This window comes from Xiphias gladius, chromosome 15, assembly GCF_016859285.1.
Source record: "Xiphias gladius isolate SHS-SW01 ecotype Sanya breed wild chromosome 15, ASM1685928v1, whole genome shotgun sequence".
Taxonomy (NCBI): domain Eukaryota; kingdom Metazoa; phylum Chordata; class Actinopteri; order Istiophoriformes; family Xiphiidae; genus Xiphias; species Xiphias gladius.
This window is the reverse complement of record NC_053414.1, coordinates 19,209,870-19,232,520: the sequence shown is the minus strand read 5'-3', so window position 1 is coordinate 19,232,520 and position 22,651 is coordinate 19,209,870. Positions and strand designations below refer to the sequence as shown.

The following is a 22,651-nucleotide window of genomic DNA, read 5'->3' as shown; positions in this document are numbered from 1 at the left end:
AATAATAAATAAATAATCCATTTAGACACAAATTACAGTGTTGTGATATAGGGAACAACCATTAACTTTTAAGTTAATTGTTTTAACATCTTAAATTAGTTAACACTAATTTAAGATGTTTCTTTATTTTGTTATCCTTCTTATACACCTCAATATGTACTAATTTCTTTGATAAGACTGCGTACCTGTTGATTTCAGTTTATATGGCTGCTCAACTCATTTGCAGACTCTGTTTTCTGGCTTGAACCTTTTTCTTTTGTGCCACTAAACTTATAAACTCATGTTGGCACCAAGTCCACCTTTGAGAAGTGAATATTCCTCGCCCCCGCCGGCCGACCGGCAACTTATAGGATCACCTCTTCTCTGATAATTAGTGTCAACACGTCAGTCAGGGCTTGAAGTTGTGTTCCCGCCCGCAATGTAAAACTTGGAGTAAAAAATGTCCCCCGATTCATTCAGGGGATTCAGAAACAAGAATTTAGGACTTAGAAAACGTTCTCGCATGTTGTCTGACCTTTGCCTGCCTGATCCCACAATGTGCACTTCTCTTTTCACAGTGAGGTTTAGGGAACTTATTGCCCACATAATGCTGGGTCTTAAAACAGCATGGTATCAGAGCCATTGTGGTCTGCAGTAATGGCTGGTTAAGGGGGCTGTGGTGAGACACACTACTCAGAGCTTTCATTAACCCAAAGCTCAGTCTAATTGACGCTTATAGCTTGCCTTACATGATTAGGCCCAGTAAGTTTCCTGCAGTTTGTTTTTTTTTTTTTAACTTTTGCAACATATCAACTGAATTTATTTTTTTTAGATTTGATGTTTCATGTTTTCCTCCAAGAAACACTGAACAGGAACAAAACACATGAACTTTTCTGTGGGTGGCTCGTCCATTTAATTTTGTTTCAATAATATGAGTCAAGAGATTATCACAAAATGTTTTGAGTTATTTTATTATTGTCTCTCTCCTCCCCACAAAATACAACAATCTGATGGCTGTGGATGGTTTTAATTTTATAAACAAAAATCGTGTCGGGGAACCATGTTAAATTCAGACCAGCAGGCCACATTTTCTTAAACATTATTTTAAGAAAAACATGGGAATTATTGCCTAATTTAAACGAGGTCAGCTGCTACAAGCATATGGTGCATCAGCATCAGCAGGAGGGAGTCTAAATTATTATTTAAGCCACATTAACAGACAAAAGCAAGTGGGTTTCCTCTGTGTAGCATTAATGATTGAGTGTACAGATATGTAACGAGCCAGTTTCATCGAACTGGGCCGATTGTTTTGCGATGGCGATCAGACTTTTGGAAGTTATTATTCACACAGGTTGGACTTGTTTCATCAGACAGCTTCCCGGTTTTTATTCCATACTTGAATCATTACAGCAACATTTTAATGCTCATCAACATGTAGCCCGGGTGTAGTTCTGCTTTTGCTCTAGGCCCATTTTTTGAAATTCTTCATAAACATAGATTTGATCTGGGACTAAACTTGACAACGTCTTTACCTATCCTTTTTTTTTTTTTTTTTCCCAGCACAGTTTCATTGCAAAGGTGCTTTGCAGGTAAATGCACCCGCGAGAGCCATCTCTTTTTTTTCTGCAGGTTTTAGCTTTCAGAAATAGCCTGTGTTCTTTGGCCATTTTTAAAAAAAACAAAAAAAAACAAAACCTGAAAAGCTTCGCACTCCACGTTTGGTTGGTGGTGAGTTGTTTGGCAAATCAACAACCTGGCTGTCTCATTGCAGTGCTAATAAATGTTATTTTTCGATTGTGCGCCGAGCAACTATGCAACAAAGCCTCCGATTTTTTCGTTCCAGAAACACATTTGCTCGAGTTTATTCACGTTTTTCAGAAGCCGTTTTATTACCTGAGACCCGCAGGAAAATCTGTCTGGCCTCCTGCAACTTTCGGGGGCTCGAGCTGGCCGTGCTGAGCGCACGGTGTGGTCCAACTGCACTAACCGCTGGTTGTAAATGAATTACGGGTTGAGAAAAAAATCGTGTCGTGGGATTATTTGGGGTTTTAAAGGCGGTTTTTTTTGTTTTTTTTTTTTCCTTTGGTGTATTTCCAGTCAACTGGTCAGTCTCCAAACAGGCCGTCGGGCACGTGTGAGCTTCCCAGTCACCAGCATCTGTAAAAAGACACCAGAGTTAATATTTTAAAAATATGAAAAAACAAACTGAAGAAGGTCATGGCATACAGTGTGAAAATTATACAGCCGCTTGAGGCAGATATGTCATTCAATCAATTAATCATCAAACCGTGTAGAATTATGAATTAGACTGTATTTTTCGGCTTTTATTATTTTTATTATTATTATTATTATTATTATTATTATGGTTGTTGTTGTTGTTGTTGTTGTTGTATATATTATTGTATTATTATAATTTTTATATTATTATTACTTTCGATGCTATTAATGATTATGCTGTAGTTATTTTTTGTTTGTGAGCGTATACTGATATTTATTTTCATTTTCCTTTAATTCAGCCTCTCGCCGACGTTGTTAACGTGTCACTGCGGCAACTTGTAGTTTTGTTCCATGTCTCGACTAATAACTTTTGTTCATTTTAAAAATGATAATATCAACAGTTAAAAAAAAAAAAATCAAAACAACCAAAATTTGGAGGATTTGTGCGATCATATTTGAGCACATGGACATTTAAATGATCACCTTTTTTCCAATTAATGAAATCGGGGGAGAAAGAAAATGTACTTTTTAATATAGGATCGAAATATAGAACAGATTCTCTCGTTTCAGTGCCAAAAAAAAAGGCCTTTTAGCTGCATATGTGAAAGTCTGCAGCATTAAGTTGACTCGTTGAGAGAGCAGCCTATAGTTAAACCACGGTACATTATGTGTATTATTGCTCTGGTCTAATCAACGGAATCCGTTCTTAACTAAAGAGTCTTTGTTGACTTCCATGTCAAACAACATTGAAACTATGACACCAACAAAAACTATACATTTTATCTCACTGCTGCCGAGTAAAGGGGCCAATGGGGCCTCCGTTACCAAAAGGAAAAAAAAAAAAAAAAAAAACTTTAACCCCCCCCCCCACACACACACACTGTCATCTCACCCCAGACACGCTTTCTTCTTAAATTGAATCATCCAAATAAGTCTGAAACATAAACTTAAATCACAAATTCAATGACAGATAAATAATTGATGTGGCCAAATGTGTGGGGAGGTCAGCATTTAATTATTGATGAGCCGTCATGTTGGAGGAATGTCATTAGACGTCTGACTTTATAAAAAAAAAAAAAAAAAAGACAGATAACGACACACGCACAACTGAAAACAAACAGATTTTACAGACAGGGGTGAACTGATTTAACCAGACAGTAAAGATCGGCAGTGGCACAGTCATCTGCAGCAACTAAGAAAAGATTTATTTGGTTGTTTTCGTGAAAGCCAACCGTTTGTTTCTGTTTAGCGAAGCCTGGCATGTGAAACTCTGATTATGAAACCAGACAAGAAATAGAAAGAGCTGGATTTTTTTTCCATTTGATTGGACCTTGCAGGTGCGGAGCCAAGGGGCTGCGCAATGGTTTTCGATCTTTTTTCGTTTCTTATTTCAACATGCCTTCTAAAACTGCTGCAGTGCTTTCTTTGGTTTTAACTGCCGTCTGTTTTGCTCTGTCCCGCGCTCTTGCGGGGCAGCAGGGCGTCCCTGCAGGTCCTGCAGGCCACATTCAGGTTTGTCAGAGGGGCTCAACTTGATACTCCTCATCACGGGACGGGATGTACAGGTTCCATAAATGGCTCGCTTTCCTAATTTGAACGTCCGCCGACGTTTTGAGCTTCCACTTGGGCCTTTTCCTAAATGACCGGATCATGTCCAACGTGTGTTTTACTCTGGCCTTTTCTGTTGTCTCGGGCCGGTGTGTTGGTCCTGGCTGCTGCTGTTGTGGCTGCTGCTGTTGTTGGTCGCCGCAGGCCTCTAACCCCCCCCCCCCCCACACACACACACACACACTCACACGCACACACACGCGCGCTCCCAAACTATCAACGATGAACGCTATCTTTAAAAGGTGCATTTTGCGCGGTTTTTGGAGTTACGTCGCCACGCGCAGCTCCCTCGTGTCTTACAGTACAAGCGCTACGTAGCCAAGCAGCCTGTCTCAGCCCCATTTAATCCTGTTGCTTCACTGCGTCACTTGTGTTGGGAGGCACTGTGACTGTAAAACCCTGTTAGTGGAGCGTTTAATAGAGACTTCAAGTGAAAGCTTACAACTATCATCATTATCAACAGAAGACATTTCACCCCACATGTGTGTCACAGCTCTACCGATCTCAAAAATACGCCAAGTCCTGCCCCCGCGACCCCCTGAACCTCCTCATACAAACTAAATGCCTTTGGGTTCAATGACTGATGACTGGCAGCTTTTCGGTACTTTTACTGAATGTGATCAGCTACACGGTAGCGAAGAGGTCACTGGTTCTCAGTGGCTTCTTTCAACTTAAACGAAGCTACCGACTTTTTTTTTTTTTTTTTTTTCTGGTAGCTCGATCTATCCAGGCTCGGAGCGGTCCGGGTCGTGCCGTGCCCACAGTGCCACTCTGAAACCTTCGGTAAGTGCAGGCGGTAGGCAGGAGCCAGTGCAGCCCTAATCCCGCGCCATCCGTGATTTAGCCCCTGGTCCTCCTAATGCTCCTAAAGCCCCAGCTGCTCCCCTGGCCGCCCCGCTCTCTCCGCGACAGACTGCACACCGCTCGCTTTATTAATAATTCACCTAATAATTCACCAGATCGACGCTGCCGGCTGAAGCTGCCCCCCCACCCCACCCCCCCACCCCCCACCTTCACTGTAAACAACTGCCCTAATTCCCCGTCTATTATTTGTGTGAGTGTATGTGTGTGTGTGTGTGTGTGTGTGTGTGTGTGTGTGTGTGTGTGTGTGTGTGTGTGTGTGTGTGTGTGTAAACAGGGCACAAGTTGGTGAGGTGAGCTATTTAGTGGCTGATATTTTTGGGGAGGGAAGTGCAGGCTATCTGTCGTCGCTGCCGGAGCGCACGGAGAGCTTCCATTTTACGCACCGAGGGATCCGGAGCCCCGCCGAAAGCCCGCGCCGACGACGTGTCGCTGTGCAGGCATTCTGCTATCGGCGAGGCTGCAACGATTTTCGAAGAAGCAAAACGCAGGCTGCTCTTTCATCTCGTCGGCTTTGAGGAGGAGGCGGCGAGGGACCCGGGGTGTCCCCCCGTTTGTGTGCAACTCCGTGTGTGTGCGCTCGTGTGTTTGTGTGTGTTTGGAACAAGAGAGAGGAGAGAGAGCGATACGAGGGTAAAACAGATCGAATGCGCGGCGCAGGAGACAGCCGCTTTTGGACACGTTTTGGAGACAGAAGCCGCGCGACTGCAAATGCTCCACACGGAAAAACAATATAAAGAAAACTTACTTTGCCTCACCCCTTCCGTCCATTAATTTTATCGTGTTATTAACATCATTTCGGGGAGTTTTTTAGCTTCTCCCGATCTTCCGGACAAGTTTGGCCGCTGAAGGACGCACCTCGGGACTTTGACGCAGACGTCTCCCTGACTTCTTGCCGGTGGACATGGGCGCATCTGAGGCCAAACAGCCGTAGACGGAGGGCTCGGAGCGGCTGTCCTCTTTTCCTCCTATCTCTTGCAGAGTGGACCCACTTTTGAAAGAGCGTGTTTTTTTTTCTATCTGGGCCTAAGGCCGACTTGTTTAAAGGTCCTTTTTTTGCTTCCGGCAACAGCTAAGAGACGAAGTCTTCCTCCCTCAGCCCTCGCTCTCCCTCTCTCACTTTTTTGGAAGCTGAACTTTTAAAGGAAAATGGGGCATTGAGAGGGTTGGCAGATCTCCCCACGCTATAATGGTACGTGCTGTGTAACTCAATAGTTCCCCTCTGTTGGGTCTATAGGGCGAAGTCTATAGGATTGAAAACGGACCAGACCCTGCATGTTGTTTAACCGCATCCCTGCAGTTATTTTTAGGTTTTTAGCTTCTTCGTGAAAGATCAGAACTGCGGTGGATTTGGCTGCGGAGTGTGAGGCCATAGATGACGATACAACACACCTGTGTGTGTGTGTGTGTGTGTGTGTGTGTGTGTGTTTGAAAGAGAGAGAGAGAGGGAGAAAGAGAGAGTGTGTGGGGGTGTTATGTTTAAAAGCACGCACTTTGCCTGCCAAATTTGATAATTATGAATAATGCAAACTCACTCTGACTAACCACATTCTGAAAAACATTTGGCATGCTGATTGTGCCATAGTTCTCCCTCCCCAACAATGTATTTTAAAGCAGCTCTGAATTTTGGGAGTCTAAAAAAGGCTTGTTTTTATTTTTGTGTGAACTGCTCTCTTCTTGCTCTCCCTTGTGCGTAATATCCTTAAACCCTCCTCAAAGACACAACAACGCTATAAATATGCCTCTGGTATAATACGAACCAAAATCTGTCTCCTGATTTAAATCAATTTGCCGTGTCTGATGGGTTAACAACGTGCGGGCTGAAATGTTTGCAGAGGCGTTTAAGTGGCCCGGTAGACACCGATTGACAGAGTGGAGGCTCATCCTCCTGCGCTGCTCAGATCAAACAGAATAAAACACACACGCGACCACAGACCGAGAAGATCTGAAAAGCCAGTATATAGAGATGGCACGTGGGCGGTATTTATTAGTGTGTGTATTATGATGATGATGATGATACTCTGCAAGCATCTTTGAAGTCCGCGTGGCGCAGGGCTGCTGCACCGTCCTCCACCTTGCACCCGGCCCGTGTCTTTTCTGTCCGAAGCCGCTGCTGTTTTTTGGTTTTTTTTGTTGTTGTTTGTTTTTTGGTTGTATCAATGGGCACTTCATTTGCGTAGTTGATGACACTTTATAGCAACTACAAGGGGGTGGGGAGGCGAGGTGACACACAGACCGTCTTTGTGCCCCCCGGAACAAGTGCTGAGAGTGCTTATAGGGTACGCAGCAGGGATAAGGGCGCCTCCGTAGCATTTAATGTTGATCTGCAAATGAAAGGGAAGAATCTGTGCTCGGATGACGATGAACTAATAATCTTTTTAAATATTACAATTCACTACAAGCTTCTACTTGAACCGTGATCGCTGCCCTTTTGTTCTTTTTATGGCTTTTTCTCAGTGCATCAGATGATTAATATCTGGAAAACGATTCTCTGACATTAAACAGTCTCTATCATCCTGCACTTCAAAGCTTTTGAATTATAATGGCCTAAAATTAAAATCGCACTAGGCTGATATTGTGACCTACATTAAATTGATCTTTTATCATCAACCCAAGAGATTACAGTAAAGGTAGCACAATTTGCCTGTATGTCCTGTGTTCTGTGCTTTTGGTTTTAGTAAGACCTGTTTAAATAGTTTAAGGTGACAATGGACAGTTTTGTCGTAACTTAGAAACACAACACAGTACTAAAGCACACACATGATCAGAAATTATTCAAAATTTTACCAACAAGACAATATTGCTATTGCACAAACAATATAGCTCTTTAAAGGCAACTGACCAAGCAGTTTGCCTGTGTGTAATAATGCTGTTACACACAAAAAAAAAAACACTTCAACAGGCCTCTGGCAAGTCCGAGGTGAAGACTCACACCACATCCTGGTCCCTAAAAATAAAACAAAAATACTTCACATAGAGTGAAACACTACCTGGATGTAATTTTGAAATGGCAACGTGTGGCACTGGCATGTGGCAATGGCATTGTCTCGCCAATAAAAACAATATACATCGCAAAATAAAAAAGCAAAAGCAAACAGCAAAGCAATAAATCAAAATATGGGCAATAGTTGATAACACTTGCGACTCAAAAGCTCCTGTCAGGAGGATGTTTTAGATCTGTTTATTCGTTTTCAGGGAGGTATTCTTCCAGGGGGATTCTATAGTTCATTCAGTGGGCTTTTCAAACTGGAGGGGAAGTTAAGTGTCAGCAACAAGAAGCAAATGTTTGTCGTATACAGCAATGTTATTCAGGGCACAAATGACAGTTTTAATTATTCTGCCTATCATCACCCAGCTTTACAGGAGCAACTTCATTTCTGTCCCTCAGATAAATGATATATGATCCCCACACATTGTCATGTCAGAAGGATACATATTTTCAAGCGTTTTATACATATTTGTGTCACATAATTTTATTATGAAGTCACCTGCCGAACCCCCCCCCCCTTTGCCCCAGCAGAAGTGACATCCAGTCATACCTGCAAAACAACACAGGCCTCGAGCGGTTTGACAAACGTCAAATCGAGGTCACGTGATTTATCATGTCGAGTATGATGTTCAATTATCTGTCTATATTTCTTAAGGTAAATGTACCATTAGACAATGCTTCATAATTGGCAGGGATATTACAATCCTCATTTTGTTTTGATTGTGGGCCTATGATTTCACAGTTGGTTGAACTGTAGTTGTTGCAGAGAAAACCTGCCAACCGCAGAACCTGTCAGTCAAATACAAGCCAAGGCTGTTATTGGTGCCAAGCAGGGAGTTGGGTGTAAACCTTACCATATTATTAAATTAATTTTTAGAGCATCATTTCACTTGAGCTGGAAGTGGGTGAGACAGTTGAAATGAGCTCAACACGCCGCCTTATTGAGTCATTCTGAGTGTGTGTATGTGTGTGTTTTGTAATGTAACTCTATGCTTCCTGGTCTTTGTGGTAAACTCTGCTGTATTAGAACCATAACCACAAGAAAATCTCCCCATGGATCAGTCCTTGTTGTGACACAAAGGGCTGATTGTACCAGCGCAAACCTCATTGTTAAATGCACTTAGCCAGTGCGGCTGGGCCTTAACTGAGTGTGGTTTGGCCATTAAAGAGGCTAGAGTAAGGACCCATGTAGGAAAAGGGGTGCCAGTGGCATTGGGTTACCTAGTGTACGGAGGCGGCGTACGGTTCAAGCAGTGTGGCAGCGAAATGTTGCAGCCCGGGAAGTTCAGTGTTACAATTGGCATGGTATTATCTAAAGGCCACAGTCCATAGCCTAGCCTGTCGAGCAAGATCAGTAGTTGACAGGCAAGGTGCCAAGCCAAGCGAATCTTGGGGTGTGTCACAATGTGTGCTCTGTTCAAACTTGTTTCACTGTAACAGTTGTGGTGAAAGGATGTTTTTTTTTTTGTTTTTTTTTTACATGGAGTCAGGAGAGTTAGTGTTTGGGCTGGCGTAGTTTCACACCTATTACTCAGACAAAAGTTTCACCTCACCCAGCTGATTTACATACACTGCAAGCACCTTTCATTTGAACCACACACACACAACACACACAGGGGTGAATTTCCGGCAAAAAGTCAGATGTTTTTTGCTTAAGTCATCTGAAATTATTTTATGCTCCTGCCTCCTGCCGTCAGCCCTCCTTAACAGAAACTGTTCACACTGTGTGCCTCATGCCTTATCCAGAATCCCACCGTTTACTATTGTGTTAAAAACAACTGCATAATTAAGCCAAGTGCAATCTTCAGCACTGCATCTTGGCTGTACTTCTGACCCAACAAAACTTTCAGGACCCGCAAGTGGAGTGAAATAATTAGCCCCACTCTGCTCAGCCATCCATCTATCTTTCTTTTTTTAATGCAGCCCCCCAGTTTCTCATCTTCTTTCTCATTCTCCCCGTTTTCCCTTCACCCCCTGAGATGCCTGTGTGAAAAACTGTATTTTTCTAACATTTTTCCCTGAGGTAGCTTTGGCAGGGACTCACACGGCGGCCATATCTGCCTTTCATACACCCCTCACACACCGTGGAACAGATCGCCGGTGCGGCCCGGCATCTTTGAAGTGGTTGCCATCTCACGCAGGTTGGCTGGACTCTCTTTCTCTCTCTTTCCCCATCCCCCCATTTTCATCCTGTGCCTTAAACCTGGCAACGTTATTTTCAGCCACCAAATCATGATGATAAAAACACATTTAAGACACAATGGTGGTGATAATAATTATGGTTTTTAAAAGATGGACTGACAACGGTGATAGTGTTTGTGGTTGATGATTGTGTGGACGCCAGAATAAATGGCTTCTGGAAACAAGGACAGCACTGCACTAGGGTGTGTGAACAGAGTAAGTTTTTGTGTGTAGGTGGTGAATTAATGTGTAAGTGTGTGTGCCTGTGCGTAACTGCTAATGTGAGATGCAGAGAGACAGAAAGATAGAGAGGAGTATCATTGATATGTTGCCATTCATGTGCTTTAAAATGGAGCCATCTGAGAACAAATTCCACCATCAGGGCCTTTCATACACAAAGCTCTGTGGAGGTGTGTGTGTGTGTGTGTGTGTGTGTGTGTGTGTGTGTGTGTGTGCGTGCGTGTGTGTGTGTGTGTGTGTGTGCGTGAGAGTACACATGTGTGTGTGTGAGTGTGTGAGCAGGTTTTGGAGATCTCACCTCCAAAGAATTTGGCCATATGGTCGCCAACACATACCCAGAGAGAGAGAGAGAGAGACAGCGAGCCAAGGAAAGACTGTGTGAGATAGTGAGGGAGTAAGTGAAAGAGAAGTGTCTTCTTTTGTCGGTGGAGGCAGCAGGAAAGGCAGTTTAAAACAGACACTATACCCCTACCCTAGATCAGATGGCTAAGACAAAAAAAAAAAAAAATTCTCCACCACATCCAGTACTCCACATATTTGTGGAGTGGGAAAATCTGTCTCAATTAACACATTTGCATTGGGCGATGATGGACTCCAAATAGGTCACTGACTCAATCTCCCGCCTCTGAATCTTCCCTCTAAAATGTTAATTAAGAAGGGCTTTGAGATTTTTTCGCTCAGGGCTGGCCATATGGGCCGGGCATATGTTCTATATATATAGTACAATATATAATTCATACACTGCTGCAGGAGAGAGCGTTTGGGGGCCTGGAGTTTTTTTGGGGTTTGCTACAAAGGGAGTCAGTATGTTCTGGCCTCCCTAGTGGCAGGTACAGAGCTTAGCCAATTCATTAGCTTCATGTTATTCGCTGTTGCACAATGGGATTGCGGTTCATCAACACCTGTTTCTCTGTGGCTGACAACATAAAGGGGACATTTAAATTCCTCTTTGTTGGCTGGTTAATATGAAAAGAGAGCAAATGATCTATTGTTGGAGTGCAGTTGATTTTTTGTGTGTTTTCACATTGTTTCAAACAGCTCCTCGGGTCAAGTTAAAGAATGAATATAATTGAGATTCTCTGTATATGAAGGCCTAAACATGTACAAAAGATTTTCTCAAATAGTCAGTATGTAATCTCACACACTCTCAGTTGTACCGGTTGTCCCAGTGCCATCCACCCAGACACCCATTCACCAGCAGAATGAGGCAGTGGCAGCCAGTGAAAACAGCTCTTTCCCATCCGCAGCTTTTTGGGTCTGGCTCAGCCAATCCGCGGAGGCTTGCTAGTGCACCTGACCCTGTCTCTGACTGGGGACAGCCAATCACAGAGGCTCCAGCACACCTGATGCATTGTGGTCCGCTTGCTGGTAGTCGGCAGGCTCGCACTGATGCGGATCCCCACACAGGTGCCGTGGATCCTGGCCATTATTCTGACCGCCGGCCAATCAGATGCATCGTCTCGTTATCAGACACATGTGGCCTGGCAGACTCTGAGTGTTTGCATTATGTTTTGTGGGTGTGTTAGTGTGTGTGTGTGTGTGTGTGTGTGTGTGCGTGTTTGTTTGTGTGTGCATCAGCATGTAAATGTATGTGTGCATCTGAGGAACTCTGCTACCCCATTCCCATAATGCTTTGCTGTCTTATCAGCAGGCCTCGCTCAACCCGTTCCTGGCTTCATCCTCTTCTTGAGACTCAACAATGGGCACTGTGTTGCCCCCTTAAGGAGCCGAGGGCCTCGGCAATAAAAAGAGACTAAATAAAAAAAAAAAAAACATGTTTATGGACTAATAAAGATGATTAGAAATCGCACAATTGCAGAAAAATGGAAGGTTTGCGAGTGCAGATTATCTGTAATAAAAAGCGGAGGGGAGAGACGGGGGAGAGAGGGAGAAAGAGAGTTAGCTGTACAGACCTCTCATTGCGAAGGATATGAATAGCCTTTGTTTTCACCACAACTCAGGGCTGTGTGGTCTGCCAACGTCTGGCTCTTATTATGGGGTTTGTGTCTGTGTGTCTGCGTAAGTGGCATGCACGTGTGCGTTGCTGTGTGCGTGTTCTCGTGTGTGTTGCTGTGTGTTTGTGTGCAAGGCAAAGAGCACATGGGCGTGGAAAGAAAATGTATATGCATGCAGGTGATTATAATTTCAAGAGGGTCAGACTATATGCGCGTGCATTTAAACGTTTCCACACAACCAGATACACTGCTTTCTCTCTGCTCCTGTTCAGCTAAATAAATGTGGCATGGGGTCTTGGGCTGGCACAACCGTGTGTGCACGCTTTTTTATCCGTTAAAGTTGTGAAATGAAATAGGATTTCACAGAACGGCACAGCGGCTGTGGGATTTGGGCTCCCTTCGGCTAAGTAGAGTGGGATAGGTTGATCCAATCAACGGCAGAACTGCAAGGAGAGCCCATTTCACAGCTCCAGGCCCTGCCAGAACCCTGCCTGCCTGCCTGCTTGACTTAGAATACAAATGAAGCTCCCTGAATGCACACTTACACACACATGCATGCATACACACTGATACTTACAGACAGCCTGGCTGGGGATGTATAGTGCAAGAGTTGTTAACAGGCGCTGTGCTTTCTGTGGAGAAATGAAACAAGTAGGGGTTATAAGATTGTCTAACACAGAACAGGTACATTTTAGGGTTGTCCCACAAAGAGGAAGCAAGAAAATCCATGTTTGATCAGGGTGATTTCAGGACACGATCGTTCACAAATGTCTGTCCAGATTTTAATAACTTCCCAGGATCTTTTGAAATAGTAAGTGTTTTTTGTTTGTTTTTTAAACTGCATTATTTCTCAGGCCTAGTGAAGCTCAACATTTGTAGCTTAACCTTTGCCTCATACAAAGTAACAGGTTTCAAGCAGCCACTGAATTAGCAAACGCTAGAATTTCTGGTGACCTAGTATCAAACACAGTTGAGATCTGCTTCCTAAAGGAGTCTCTAATATTATGGTAAAATCACTGTGCTACCAAGTTAATAAAATTTTAACTAAATAACCATCTCTCTGTTTTTTTAGGCTACTGACACCTACCTGGTAAACGACGATCCTGCTAGAGGCCCAGGGATGCCTGAATGTTTCCTCGTGTCTGATACATATAGGGTATATACAAACACACACACACACACACGTACATGCTCTCTACATCTGTCCTTGTGATTGTATTGATGTCCCACGACATATTTCCTGGACGCACAAACAAGCCCCGTCCATTAAAAATAATCTCCTTTTTCCTCTGTAAAGATTTACCGCAGTTGAGAGGAGAAGGGGATTCAGAGTACAAAAGACTCAGCAGAGCATGCTACAGAATCATTTTTACACGGTCACACTTCACCATGGGGATGTTAACCACTATATTATCTTCATTCTTCAGATCTTGAATGGGAGGTTCGGGGGTTAATGTGTCCAGGAAACACATCCACATTTTTGAGTGTTGACATTTTGCCATTAGTATGCTCTTATATCCATTTCCTGTAACATCTCCCACATGTCATCATGGATGTCCTGAACTCATCTGTCGACTGTGCTGATGTGTGGCAGCAGTGCCCTGCAAAAACACTCTATTTCCTCATAATGTCAACTTTTCTGTGACATGTATTTTCACAAAGTATGATTTATGCTTGTCAGAACTTTGCCTTTGTTGCAGAGTCCGCACACATTTTCTTCTAATGGAGGCCGTCGCCGGCAACCAGTGAAGACAAAAAAAAAAAATGCAAAACATCTCCAAACGGAGGATTTTTTGCAGGACGCTTTCTGTGTGTGACGTGTACTGCATGTGGTCATTTTCATATCTTTGTAAAAAAAAGTTGAGTTTATAGATAACTGTTGGAGTGCCTGTAAAATGGTTCCTTTGGCCTATATGCTGTAATATGACGTGCAGCATTTGCCACTTAAAGTAAGTAATGATGACATCAGACTAGAAAAATAAATCTATACGTTTTCTCCCTGTTGAATACAAATAAACGTTAGAAGCGCAGTAATCCAAACCAGTTGGAGTGAAACGTATGAGCAGCCATAGCACACAGTAAACACAGTAAAAGCAGCCGGCGTGACACATTGCTCTGCACACACACTCGGATTGCAAACAGATCCATAGAGTCTCTGGGATCCACACTGTGTATGATATGCTTGTTAGCCATAACGGCCAGTCAGCCATTTCTCTCTGACCGCATATGCCTGTATGCATTTGACTGACAGGCTCCCTCCCAGAGCACACATAAACAGCTTACTCAAACAATATTTACACTGTACAATGTAGTAAACTGTACAGTTACACACATTTTCCGTTCACGTATTTCCAGCCTTTTGAAAGGCAGCCTCAACCACCTGTCTCACACATTTAGCATGCTAATGGCAGTATCAGTATGCTACATCACTTTCAATATTTAATGGCCTAGCCACAGGCGATGGTAAACAGCAAGTATATGGCTAGTGTCGTGTATCAATGGAAGACCACAACATGCTAACTTTAGAGACACCATATGGTTTTCTCATGTGCTTTTTAATGGCAAACATAGACTCAGAAACCACTAGAGCCCTGTGCGCACGAGGGGCTTTCATAGGTGATTGTCAGACTGGACTGTTTGATCACGGGCAGAGAGAGAGTTTGGAAAGAAAACCTGAGCGTCAGTGTTTTGTAACTTCTGTGGTTGCTATAGTTTGTTTGTCACAGCCAAGCACCGGTGTTGAATACTGAGATTGACGTCTCAAGCCAGACTGAAGCCAGAGACAAAGACAACCAGTTAAGTCGAAAAGGACGGTGTCTGTGATTAAGATGGCAGAAAGAGAGGAAGAACAGCAAAAGACTCTAAGATAGAAAAAGGAGAGAAAGGTCAGTAAAAAGAAGCAGTGAGAAATAGAAAAAGGGGTAGACGAAAAGAGAAAGAGGGAAAGCAAGGGAGCACACAAAGGCTTTGGGGTTTGGGCCTGTGCCGTGGTGGGGTGTGGTTTGGAAAGAGGAGAGACTTTGGGTAAGGAAAAGACTACACCTCAGTATGCTTCACTTTCTTTCACTTTTATTTAGTGTGTTCCTTCTCTTTCTCAATCTAATTCTTTTTGTAGTTGCTTGTGCCAGTGTATCTTTGCCCGCAAGACATTTCGCGCATTGTATGTATATGCATTTGTACGTGTATGTGTGTATATACTGCACATTATATGCATATGCCTCTGTGGTGCGAGCGTCGGAGTATCCTACATAGGCTGAGGTCTCGTAAAGCTGCGCAGCTTCATATCCCCCTGAAAAACTTGGCATTCGAGCACTGGGGTGAGTTCAACCCCTGAAACCGCACCCTTGCGCACACACATACACACGTGTGCTCGCTCACGTTTTGTAAGACTCGAACACACACTCTCACAGGCATATGCACACACAGAATTGTACACACACTTCCAAACCCTCTCACAAGGCTTTCGCACACACTCTCACTCACATGCACAAGGCAGGAGCTTATGTATAATTGCAGGCACTCTGCCTGCATATATGAGTTTGATTAGGCTGAGGAGCAGGCAGCGGGCGAGGATAAAGCCAAGCCTGATTAGAAACAGAGTGTATCGCTTCCATACAATAGGAGTCACAATGAAACTGGTTTAGACCACTTCGCCCAAGTTCAGGTATCTTTTGTCTCCATATACGCATACAGTACACTAGAATATGACTTGGACTTGGTTAAAAAGGAGAGAAACAGAAATCTAAAAGGTATCGCAGCTGAATAAATTACAGTCTTACACACAGTAAATTTACAACTTCCTGCAATAACGTTGGACTTGTCTAGTTCCTTAAAGACATTCCCAGAAATATTGGGAATATTTGAAGGCTCCTGCTATTGTAAAAGTTTTATGTGGCTGGTTATAACTCTTAGATGAGGGGCTCCATGTCCCACAATGAACAGCACTGAAGTGTCCTCAGGAAAAAGTGGAGCTGACAGAGTCGAGCCTCGGATCGACTGTCAGTTTCAGATGACACGTTGTAAACTGAATTCAACACAAAGTTGGGTCCACAGCTGTATCAAATGCTTTGTCCACGGCCCACCTTTGATTTACATTAACAAATGGTCAAGTTAAGGATATGGAGCCTCTTCCACTTAAGACACTTGAATTAGTTTACTGTGTGTGTGTGTGTGTGTGTGTGTGTGTGTGTGTGTGTGTGTGTGTGTGTGTGTGTGTGTGTGTGTGTGTGTGTGGAAAGCTGTGTGTTGCCTTCCAGCTGGTTCGCTGACAAAACAATACAGCAAAATCTGAGTTGTAAATTTCAAACCTGTGCTTCTATTTTGGTCAGGCTTGGGTCTACTTCTGCATTTTGCTTAACAGCAAAGGATATGAAAGTTGAAAAAAGATAATTTTGAGGAAATCTGACCCCTCGACCATTTATGTTTTCTCCGTATTTAAAGCTTTTAAAGACTGATTTATAAAGCAGAGTCAAAAATATGCTATAGGCCTGCGCTAGAAAGATTCAATGTTATCACAGTCTAGCAAGGTCTCTTTGGAATATTAAACTGATACCACAAAAGATTTAAAAAATTTTTATAAGTACCATAAAATGATAAAGTCATTGTTAATTCACCACTGAGTAACTGTCAGCTGTGAGGAACAAACATTGACAAACGTTTAATTTAATCTGTCTAAACTGGAGCTTTGGTCTTCTTTTCATGATTTGTAGCCTAAAAACATAATTATTAGATAGATAGATAGATAGATAGATAGATAGATAGATAGATTGATGAAAAGCACAGTCTAATCATTTTTCTCACGAAAAATATAAATCCCGTATTCACATTTAGGCAGAATAACTAACGCTGCAGAACTGTAAATCCAAATGAAAATAATAGGAATATTACAAATGGGAATAATTTAAAAAAACAACAACTTTAAAATACGATAGGGTCACTGAACACACCACTGTGTACCGGTATAAGCCACCACAATACTGTAGGAATACAGTCTCTCAAACGATTCCTCTCTGGGGTTTTAAATAAGCACTACTTCTTAAAAAAAAAAAAAAAGGAAAGAAAGAAAGAAAGAAAAACTATAACGTTAAAAGGTTCGTGTCGATCTGAAAGAGAAGCGGGTAGGAAGAGAGAGAGAGGGAGAGTTAGAGAGAAAGAGGGAGGGAGGGAGGGAGAGAGAGCTGCAAAAACTTTCCCCTAAAGTTGGTGCGGAGCTTTCACTGTGAGTGAGGCGGGGTTACAGCCTGGACTGAGCCACAGCGGCTTTGCAATGCGGCACCGCAGCGAACCTCCATCCAACTTTATTATCAACTACTCCAATTTTCATCTCTAGACACAACCATGTACTCCCCTTACTGCTTGACACAGGTATGAAAAAAAATCGCCGTTTTCACGCTCCTCTTCGGTGCTTTTTCTACGGTGTAGCGCGCCTCCGGTTTGTTTCTACTGTATGTGGTTACAGTGTTGTGCTGTCCGTCGTGCCGCTGCTTGTCATTTGTTGCGTTTTGAGGACCTTTTTCCAGCTCTGCTCCCTTTTCCCCGATAGTGTTTAACCTCCCCCTGTCTCTCTCCCCCTCGCTTGCTCCCTTTCTCCCCCTTTCTTTTTAATGGCACTCCTCCAGCAGGCTTTCTTGTGCGTCTCATTGCGCATGGTTTGGAGAGAAAATGGCGCTTCTCCCAAATCTATTTTATATAAAACAGAGGCAGGAGAAAGGGGAAGAAGGACTCGGTTCCCTGACAGTTGGCGACTAATTACAGTCACCCTGAGGCAATAATCGGCTTCATCGGCAAACATAATAAACCCCAGATCGAGCTCTAATACGGCTTCTTGAGTTGTAGGACGGTGTGTGTTTTTATATGAAGGAGGGATTCTGACTTTCGGCTGTTACGGAGGTCTGCCGGTCTTCAGCCACGCTCGGTCGTGGGGGCCTGTAGGGTCACCGTGGACCCCCTCGCAACTGTCCCTCGTTTAGCTTATTCCACCTCCGTACGCCTCGGTTTGAAATACGACTTTATAAATAAAGTTTTCCAGGCATCCCAAAGGCGAAAAAGGGGGTTGGTGGGCGTGTGTCCGAGCTGCGCGGTTGCAGTTTGATTAATGACAAAATACGGTTGACCTTTAAAGAAGCAGCAGAGCTACTACATGTTATTTACATGCTCGTTACATTTAGGACAGCATTCGGGCGGATCTTTTAAGAGGTTCACTCGGTTAATTAAAAAAAATAAAATCTCGCTTTATCCGGTGCGCATTGTCAGAGGCCGTTTGGGGTAATGGTTCAGTTAGAGGTGAATAAATGTTAGTTTTTGTTTTACCTGTGTTAAATCAATACGATAAATTCCAGTTTATAATGAAGGTATCTGCTTTGAAAATTCAGCTCACGTTTTTGGAATTAAATGCAAAATTATAGAGCCAGTTTTGACCTTTCGGGCCTCAACCCTATACGCACCTCTGGCACTATACAGAAAAGTCTAGAAATATCTTTTCTATCAGCTCAAAGACCCTGGAATTACCTTTAGATATTATTGTATTTCTATTCAAAAATATCCACTACAAAATAATCTTTAATTGATTCATTCCTTCACTATAAAAATACGGGGCTATGTTAACCATTAAGCCGTTTTGACAAGAGCGAGATATAGCCTACGCCTGTTGTTTAATTCCTATTTTTTTTTTTTTTTTTTTTTAATCTCAGTAAGTAAATTTTCTTTTTGTGCTGAATATGCCTTGTTTCAATGCAGGGACTTTTATCTGTAGATTAAACCAGATCGCAGCTCGCAACAGCAAAGGTCAAACTGTAAATGACCTTTTATTTTGGTTTGTTTTCCGTGCACTTGTCTTTGATCACAGTATATGCATACTACATATCTGAATTTTATGTTTTTAAATTGGAACGTACTTCACAGATTTAGGTGTGTAGTGCAGCCACTGCAGAGTTAACAGATGTGAGCAGCAACTTCAGCTTTAGGCCGCCGCATGTCCGTTTTCCCCCTCTGCCGCTCGGCTTATCACATTAGACACCGGGCTAAAAGTCTTTTTTGTGTTTCTGTATTTTACCCCCCCACCCAAAGATCAAGTTTATTTACTACAAGGAAATGTGTTTTGTTTTGTCTTTTGTTTTGTTTTTGTTTTTGTTTTAAATCTGAGGTCTTGAGCTTCAGTTAGTCAGGAGTTATGCAGTGCAAGAAATGTAATTATCAGACACTATCATTTCAACGCACTCATTTACAATGTGAAATAGTTTCACATTATAAACTCACAGCTGTTCAGCTTTAGACCTGCCGCCCTCCTCTCTGAGGTACGCCGTTCAGCGCCGCTGTTTAACTGGATAATAACCTATTATGTGTGTGTATATATAGTTTTTCTAAATGTATCCGAGATCATATTAGAGCTGTACACCATGCGTGATGCAGCAGAGAAATTGTAATCATTCCTTTCCTTAAACAGAACTGTCTTCATCTGACGAGCTGGGTGGAAAACATGCAGGATTCCTTCTCGGTGTTATTTCAGGCCTTCTGACCAGACGTCAGTATGTTTTCTCTGACTCCATATAGTTGTCACAAACAACAGTAAAAAGTTGTGTTTTTTTTTTCCATTATTGCAGTAACGAAGACAGAGGCCGTGGCTGCATCAGACTCATTCACGTCACTTCTTCTGCTTCTGTCCTTTTCATTTCTGTGCCTGTTTATTTCCTCTTAGCCTCTTTGCCGTCCGTGGGTCTGAAACAGCGAGGGAGACATTTTATAATCAATAGTCTGTTTGATTTGCTCCGTAAAATAAGTCCAACGGCTCCACTGCATATTTAGTAGGCTACAGATAATTTTCCAAGCCTGGTGGTATGAGGCAGAGGTCCGCATCGAGTTTCCCCTTTCTTTCCATTAATTAAAATTAATTGGCAGCAGATCCTCTCACACAAGCGCCGCGCGGACGCGTGCTGCCCATATGCGCGATACATATTGATCTGCTTAGGCTGCTGTTCGTGCGTCTCCCGCTCCCTACTGACAGATATCAAGCGGAGCTGATTTGCTCGTCTTCCCTCATATCTCAGTGGGAGCTCGTGTTTGCGTTTAGGGGACATTAAGATGACACCAGGCAATAAATAACTCGAGAAAAACGTCCGCGCATCTTGCCTGCACGTTGAGTGACGCCCACCCTGTTTCACATCTGTAATTAAAACTCGACCTTTAATTTGTTTTAATGATCCGTGGTCCAATTCTGCGAAGAGGCGGAACAGTTTATTGTTTTTTTTATGTGCGTCCACACCCGTGCACACATGGGTGGATTATACTGACGTGCACGAGGAAGGCCCTACCTGTACCCGTGCTGCTATTGCCATCCTGTGACTGCATCGAGACTGTGCTCTTCGATCTTGGTCCTGTGAATAATTCACAAATCACGGGAAACACGCAAAACGGGCGTAAACAATTTACAATGTATTATTAATGCTGATAAAAGCTTTGCTGGAATGGCCTGGTAGGTGACGGACCCGATCAGCCAGAAGTGGTGCACGTGCACTTGCCAAACAGCACCGGGAGGTTTTCTACGGCCCTTGCGTTGCATTGTCTCACATCCCTGTGACGGAAATGCATTTGCATAAAGTTTTAATGTGCTTTGAAGGTCGTGAAGGCGTCGTTAATTAAAACTTTTATGTGCTGCGTTTTGAAATCAATTATTTCAGACTCCGGTTAAATCCCGCTTATCCAAATGAGATGTGGGCTGCTAATATACAGCGCGTCTCGCAAACACTGCCAGCTTTTGAAGCTTTGCTGCAAAGTAAGCGATGTTTAACACTGTGCGGGAGGCTGTTTAACCGTTTCCCGCAAGGTTCACGCGCAAAAAAAAAAAAAAAAAAAAAAGTTTGGTTTGCTTGCTCGACTCTCGCTCGTAAGCGCTCCATGCCCGATTATTTGCAGTTCTGAAGTGTTCTTAGATTTGGAGATCAAATGAGCCCTTGAGATTCGCTCAACCGCGCAGATTGGCAAAGCACTTGAAAGCATGCAGTGAAAGCTATACATACTGTAGCCATGCCATATAACCATAGCGGCAGAAAGAATGTGGAGATTTTGTAGTCGGTGTCTTTGGTGATGGAGATAAAGGCACTTATCATCTCGACGAGACAGTGTTTGAAAATTAGTGCACACGGAGATGCAAATAGCCGGTGGAAATATGTGTGGAGCCCACACAATCAGTTTACATACAATATATTGTCTTAAATATCGTCTAAACTAAACACAGCCTTCTTTAGCCCAAAATGTGTTTTATTTTGTCTTAGTCACCAGTATCAATTCATTAAAAGTCAGACTTTCAAGACCCAAGTCCACACCAGGATGTCATAGCTGTCCACGTCTGAGAGTATGTGTGTGTGCATGCATACAGAATGTGTCTTTGTTACTCCTTCCCCGTTTTGAGCCGATGGCTCTTCTGCATCAGCCCTCAGTTCTGGTTTCACCAGGGCCGGACTGTGTAAAGCCGAGGTGCGGGGGGTAAGCCGAGGTGGGCCTGCATGATCTGGTAACATACCAAGCCTTACTGGTGTCACTTTGTACCACACACACACACACACACACACACACACACACACACACACACACACGCACACACACACACACACACACACACACACACACACACACACACACACACACACACACACTCTAATCCTGCTCACACTGAGTTAGTTGGTAGGCACAGCACAGGCAGCAGAGAATAGGTTTGCTGTAGTGGACGGTAGGCAGGGTAAAAGTGGCCTGCCAACTGTGCCAGGACGGCAGGCAGGCAGGCAGGCAGTGGGTTGCAGGCAGAACCCAGGGGTACATTGTGTTCCTTTTACTTATTCATCCTTTATGCTGGAGGCAGACCAGGTCCACCTTATACTGCTTGGCCTAGAGTGAGAGCTGGTAGGCAGGGACTGCGGGATGGGATGGAGGAAAGAGTGCAGGGAAGTGGGAAATGGCACAACATGTCCACGTCAGTTAAAAAGCATCTGAATAAATTCTGATTACATGGAGAGGAAAAAAACATGATGCACATGTTTGTCAAGAATTAAATGTGTATACGAAATAAAAGTATTGTTTTGGTTTTTTTTTTGTAGCACTTTAAAGTTTTACCGTGGAAGAGCCTGTAAGGCCCCGAGCAAAACCCCGAGGTGGCCTTGTGGACAGTCCTCCTGTACATCTGTGCGATTGTGTGAATGTGTGTGAATCTGTCTTGGAGGTGGGTTAAATCCAGCACTGTGTTGCTCTACTCATCCTTTATCTGTGCAGTCTTCCTGACCGCCTATAAAAAATGGGTTTACCATGCTTAACTGAGGCAATTGGCACAATAGGGTAATAGGTGGCTGTTCCCTGGATGGATCGGCCTGTGTGTGTGTGCGTCCAATACGTGTGTGTCCATGTGAATACGTGTCGCCTCCCCCCTGTCCTCTTCTGCCTCCTAGTGTGGATTAGGTTTAGGCTGATGTGTGGCCAGTGGAAGCAGGCAGCCCCTATAGCGATCTTATGTTGGTCTGTGATTATAGTTGTTTTTACCAAACCATACGACTCACACATGAATGTGCGCACACGCGCAGACGCACGCTCTTCTGAAATCAAACTGAACACTCATGTATGTTGAAGACAGATAGACAGA

At 43.4% G+C, this 22,651-nt stretch overlaps 1 protein-coding gene and 1 long non-coding RNA gene across 11 annotated transcripts in view; one reads left to right on the top strand and one right to left on the bottom strand.

Annotated features, from left to right (window-relative positions):
- Positions 1-933: 933 nt before the first annotated feature.
- Positions 934-5,628, bottom strand: LOC120800750. Of its 2 annotated transcripts, none has more exons than XR_005709011.1 (2): positions 5,524-5,628; positions 934-2,136 (listed from the first exon to the last, which is right to left on the bottom strand). It is a non-coding gene; the product is annotated as an uncharacterized LOC120800750 (long non-coding RNA). The 2 variants fall into 2 exon arrangements; XR_005709012.1 differs by lacking the exon at positions 5,524-5,628 and adding an exon at positions 5,414-5,506.
- Positions 5,629-5,751: 123 nt separating this feature from the next.
- The window catches only part of nfixa (nuclear factor I/Xa), a 109,889-nt gene continuing 92,989 nt past the window's right edge, over positions 5,752-22,651 (top strand). For 7 of the 9 annotated variants that reach the window (XM_040147056.1, XM_040147057.1, XM_040147048.1 and 4 more), the window contains exons 1-2: positions 5,752-5,857; positions 13,103-13,186. In XM_040147056.1, the coding sequence (XP_040002990.1) occupies positions 5,855-5,857; positions 13,103-13,186 (87 nt within the window). In that variant the 5' untranslated portion in view covers positions 5,752-5,854. Of the gene's footprint in view, positions 5,858-13,102; positions 13,187-17,257; positions 17,395-22,651 lie in introns of those variants that run through there. The other 2 variants (XM_040147052.1, XM_040147050.1) reach the window with 2 other exon arrangements.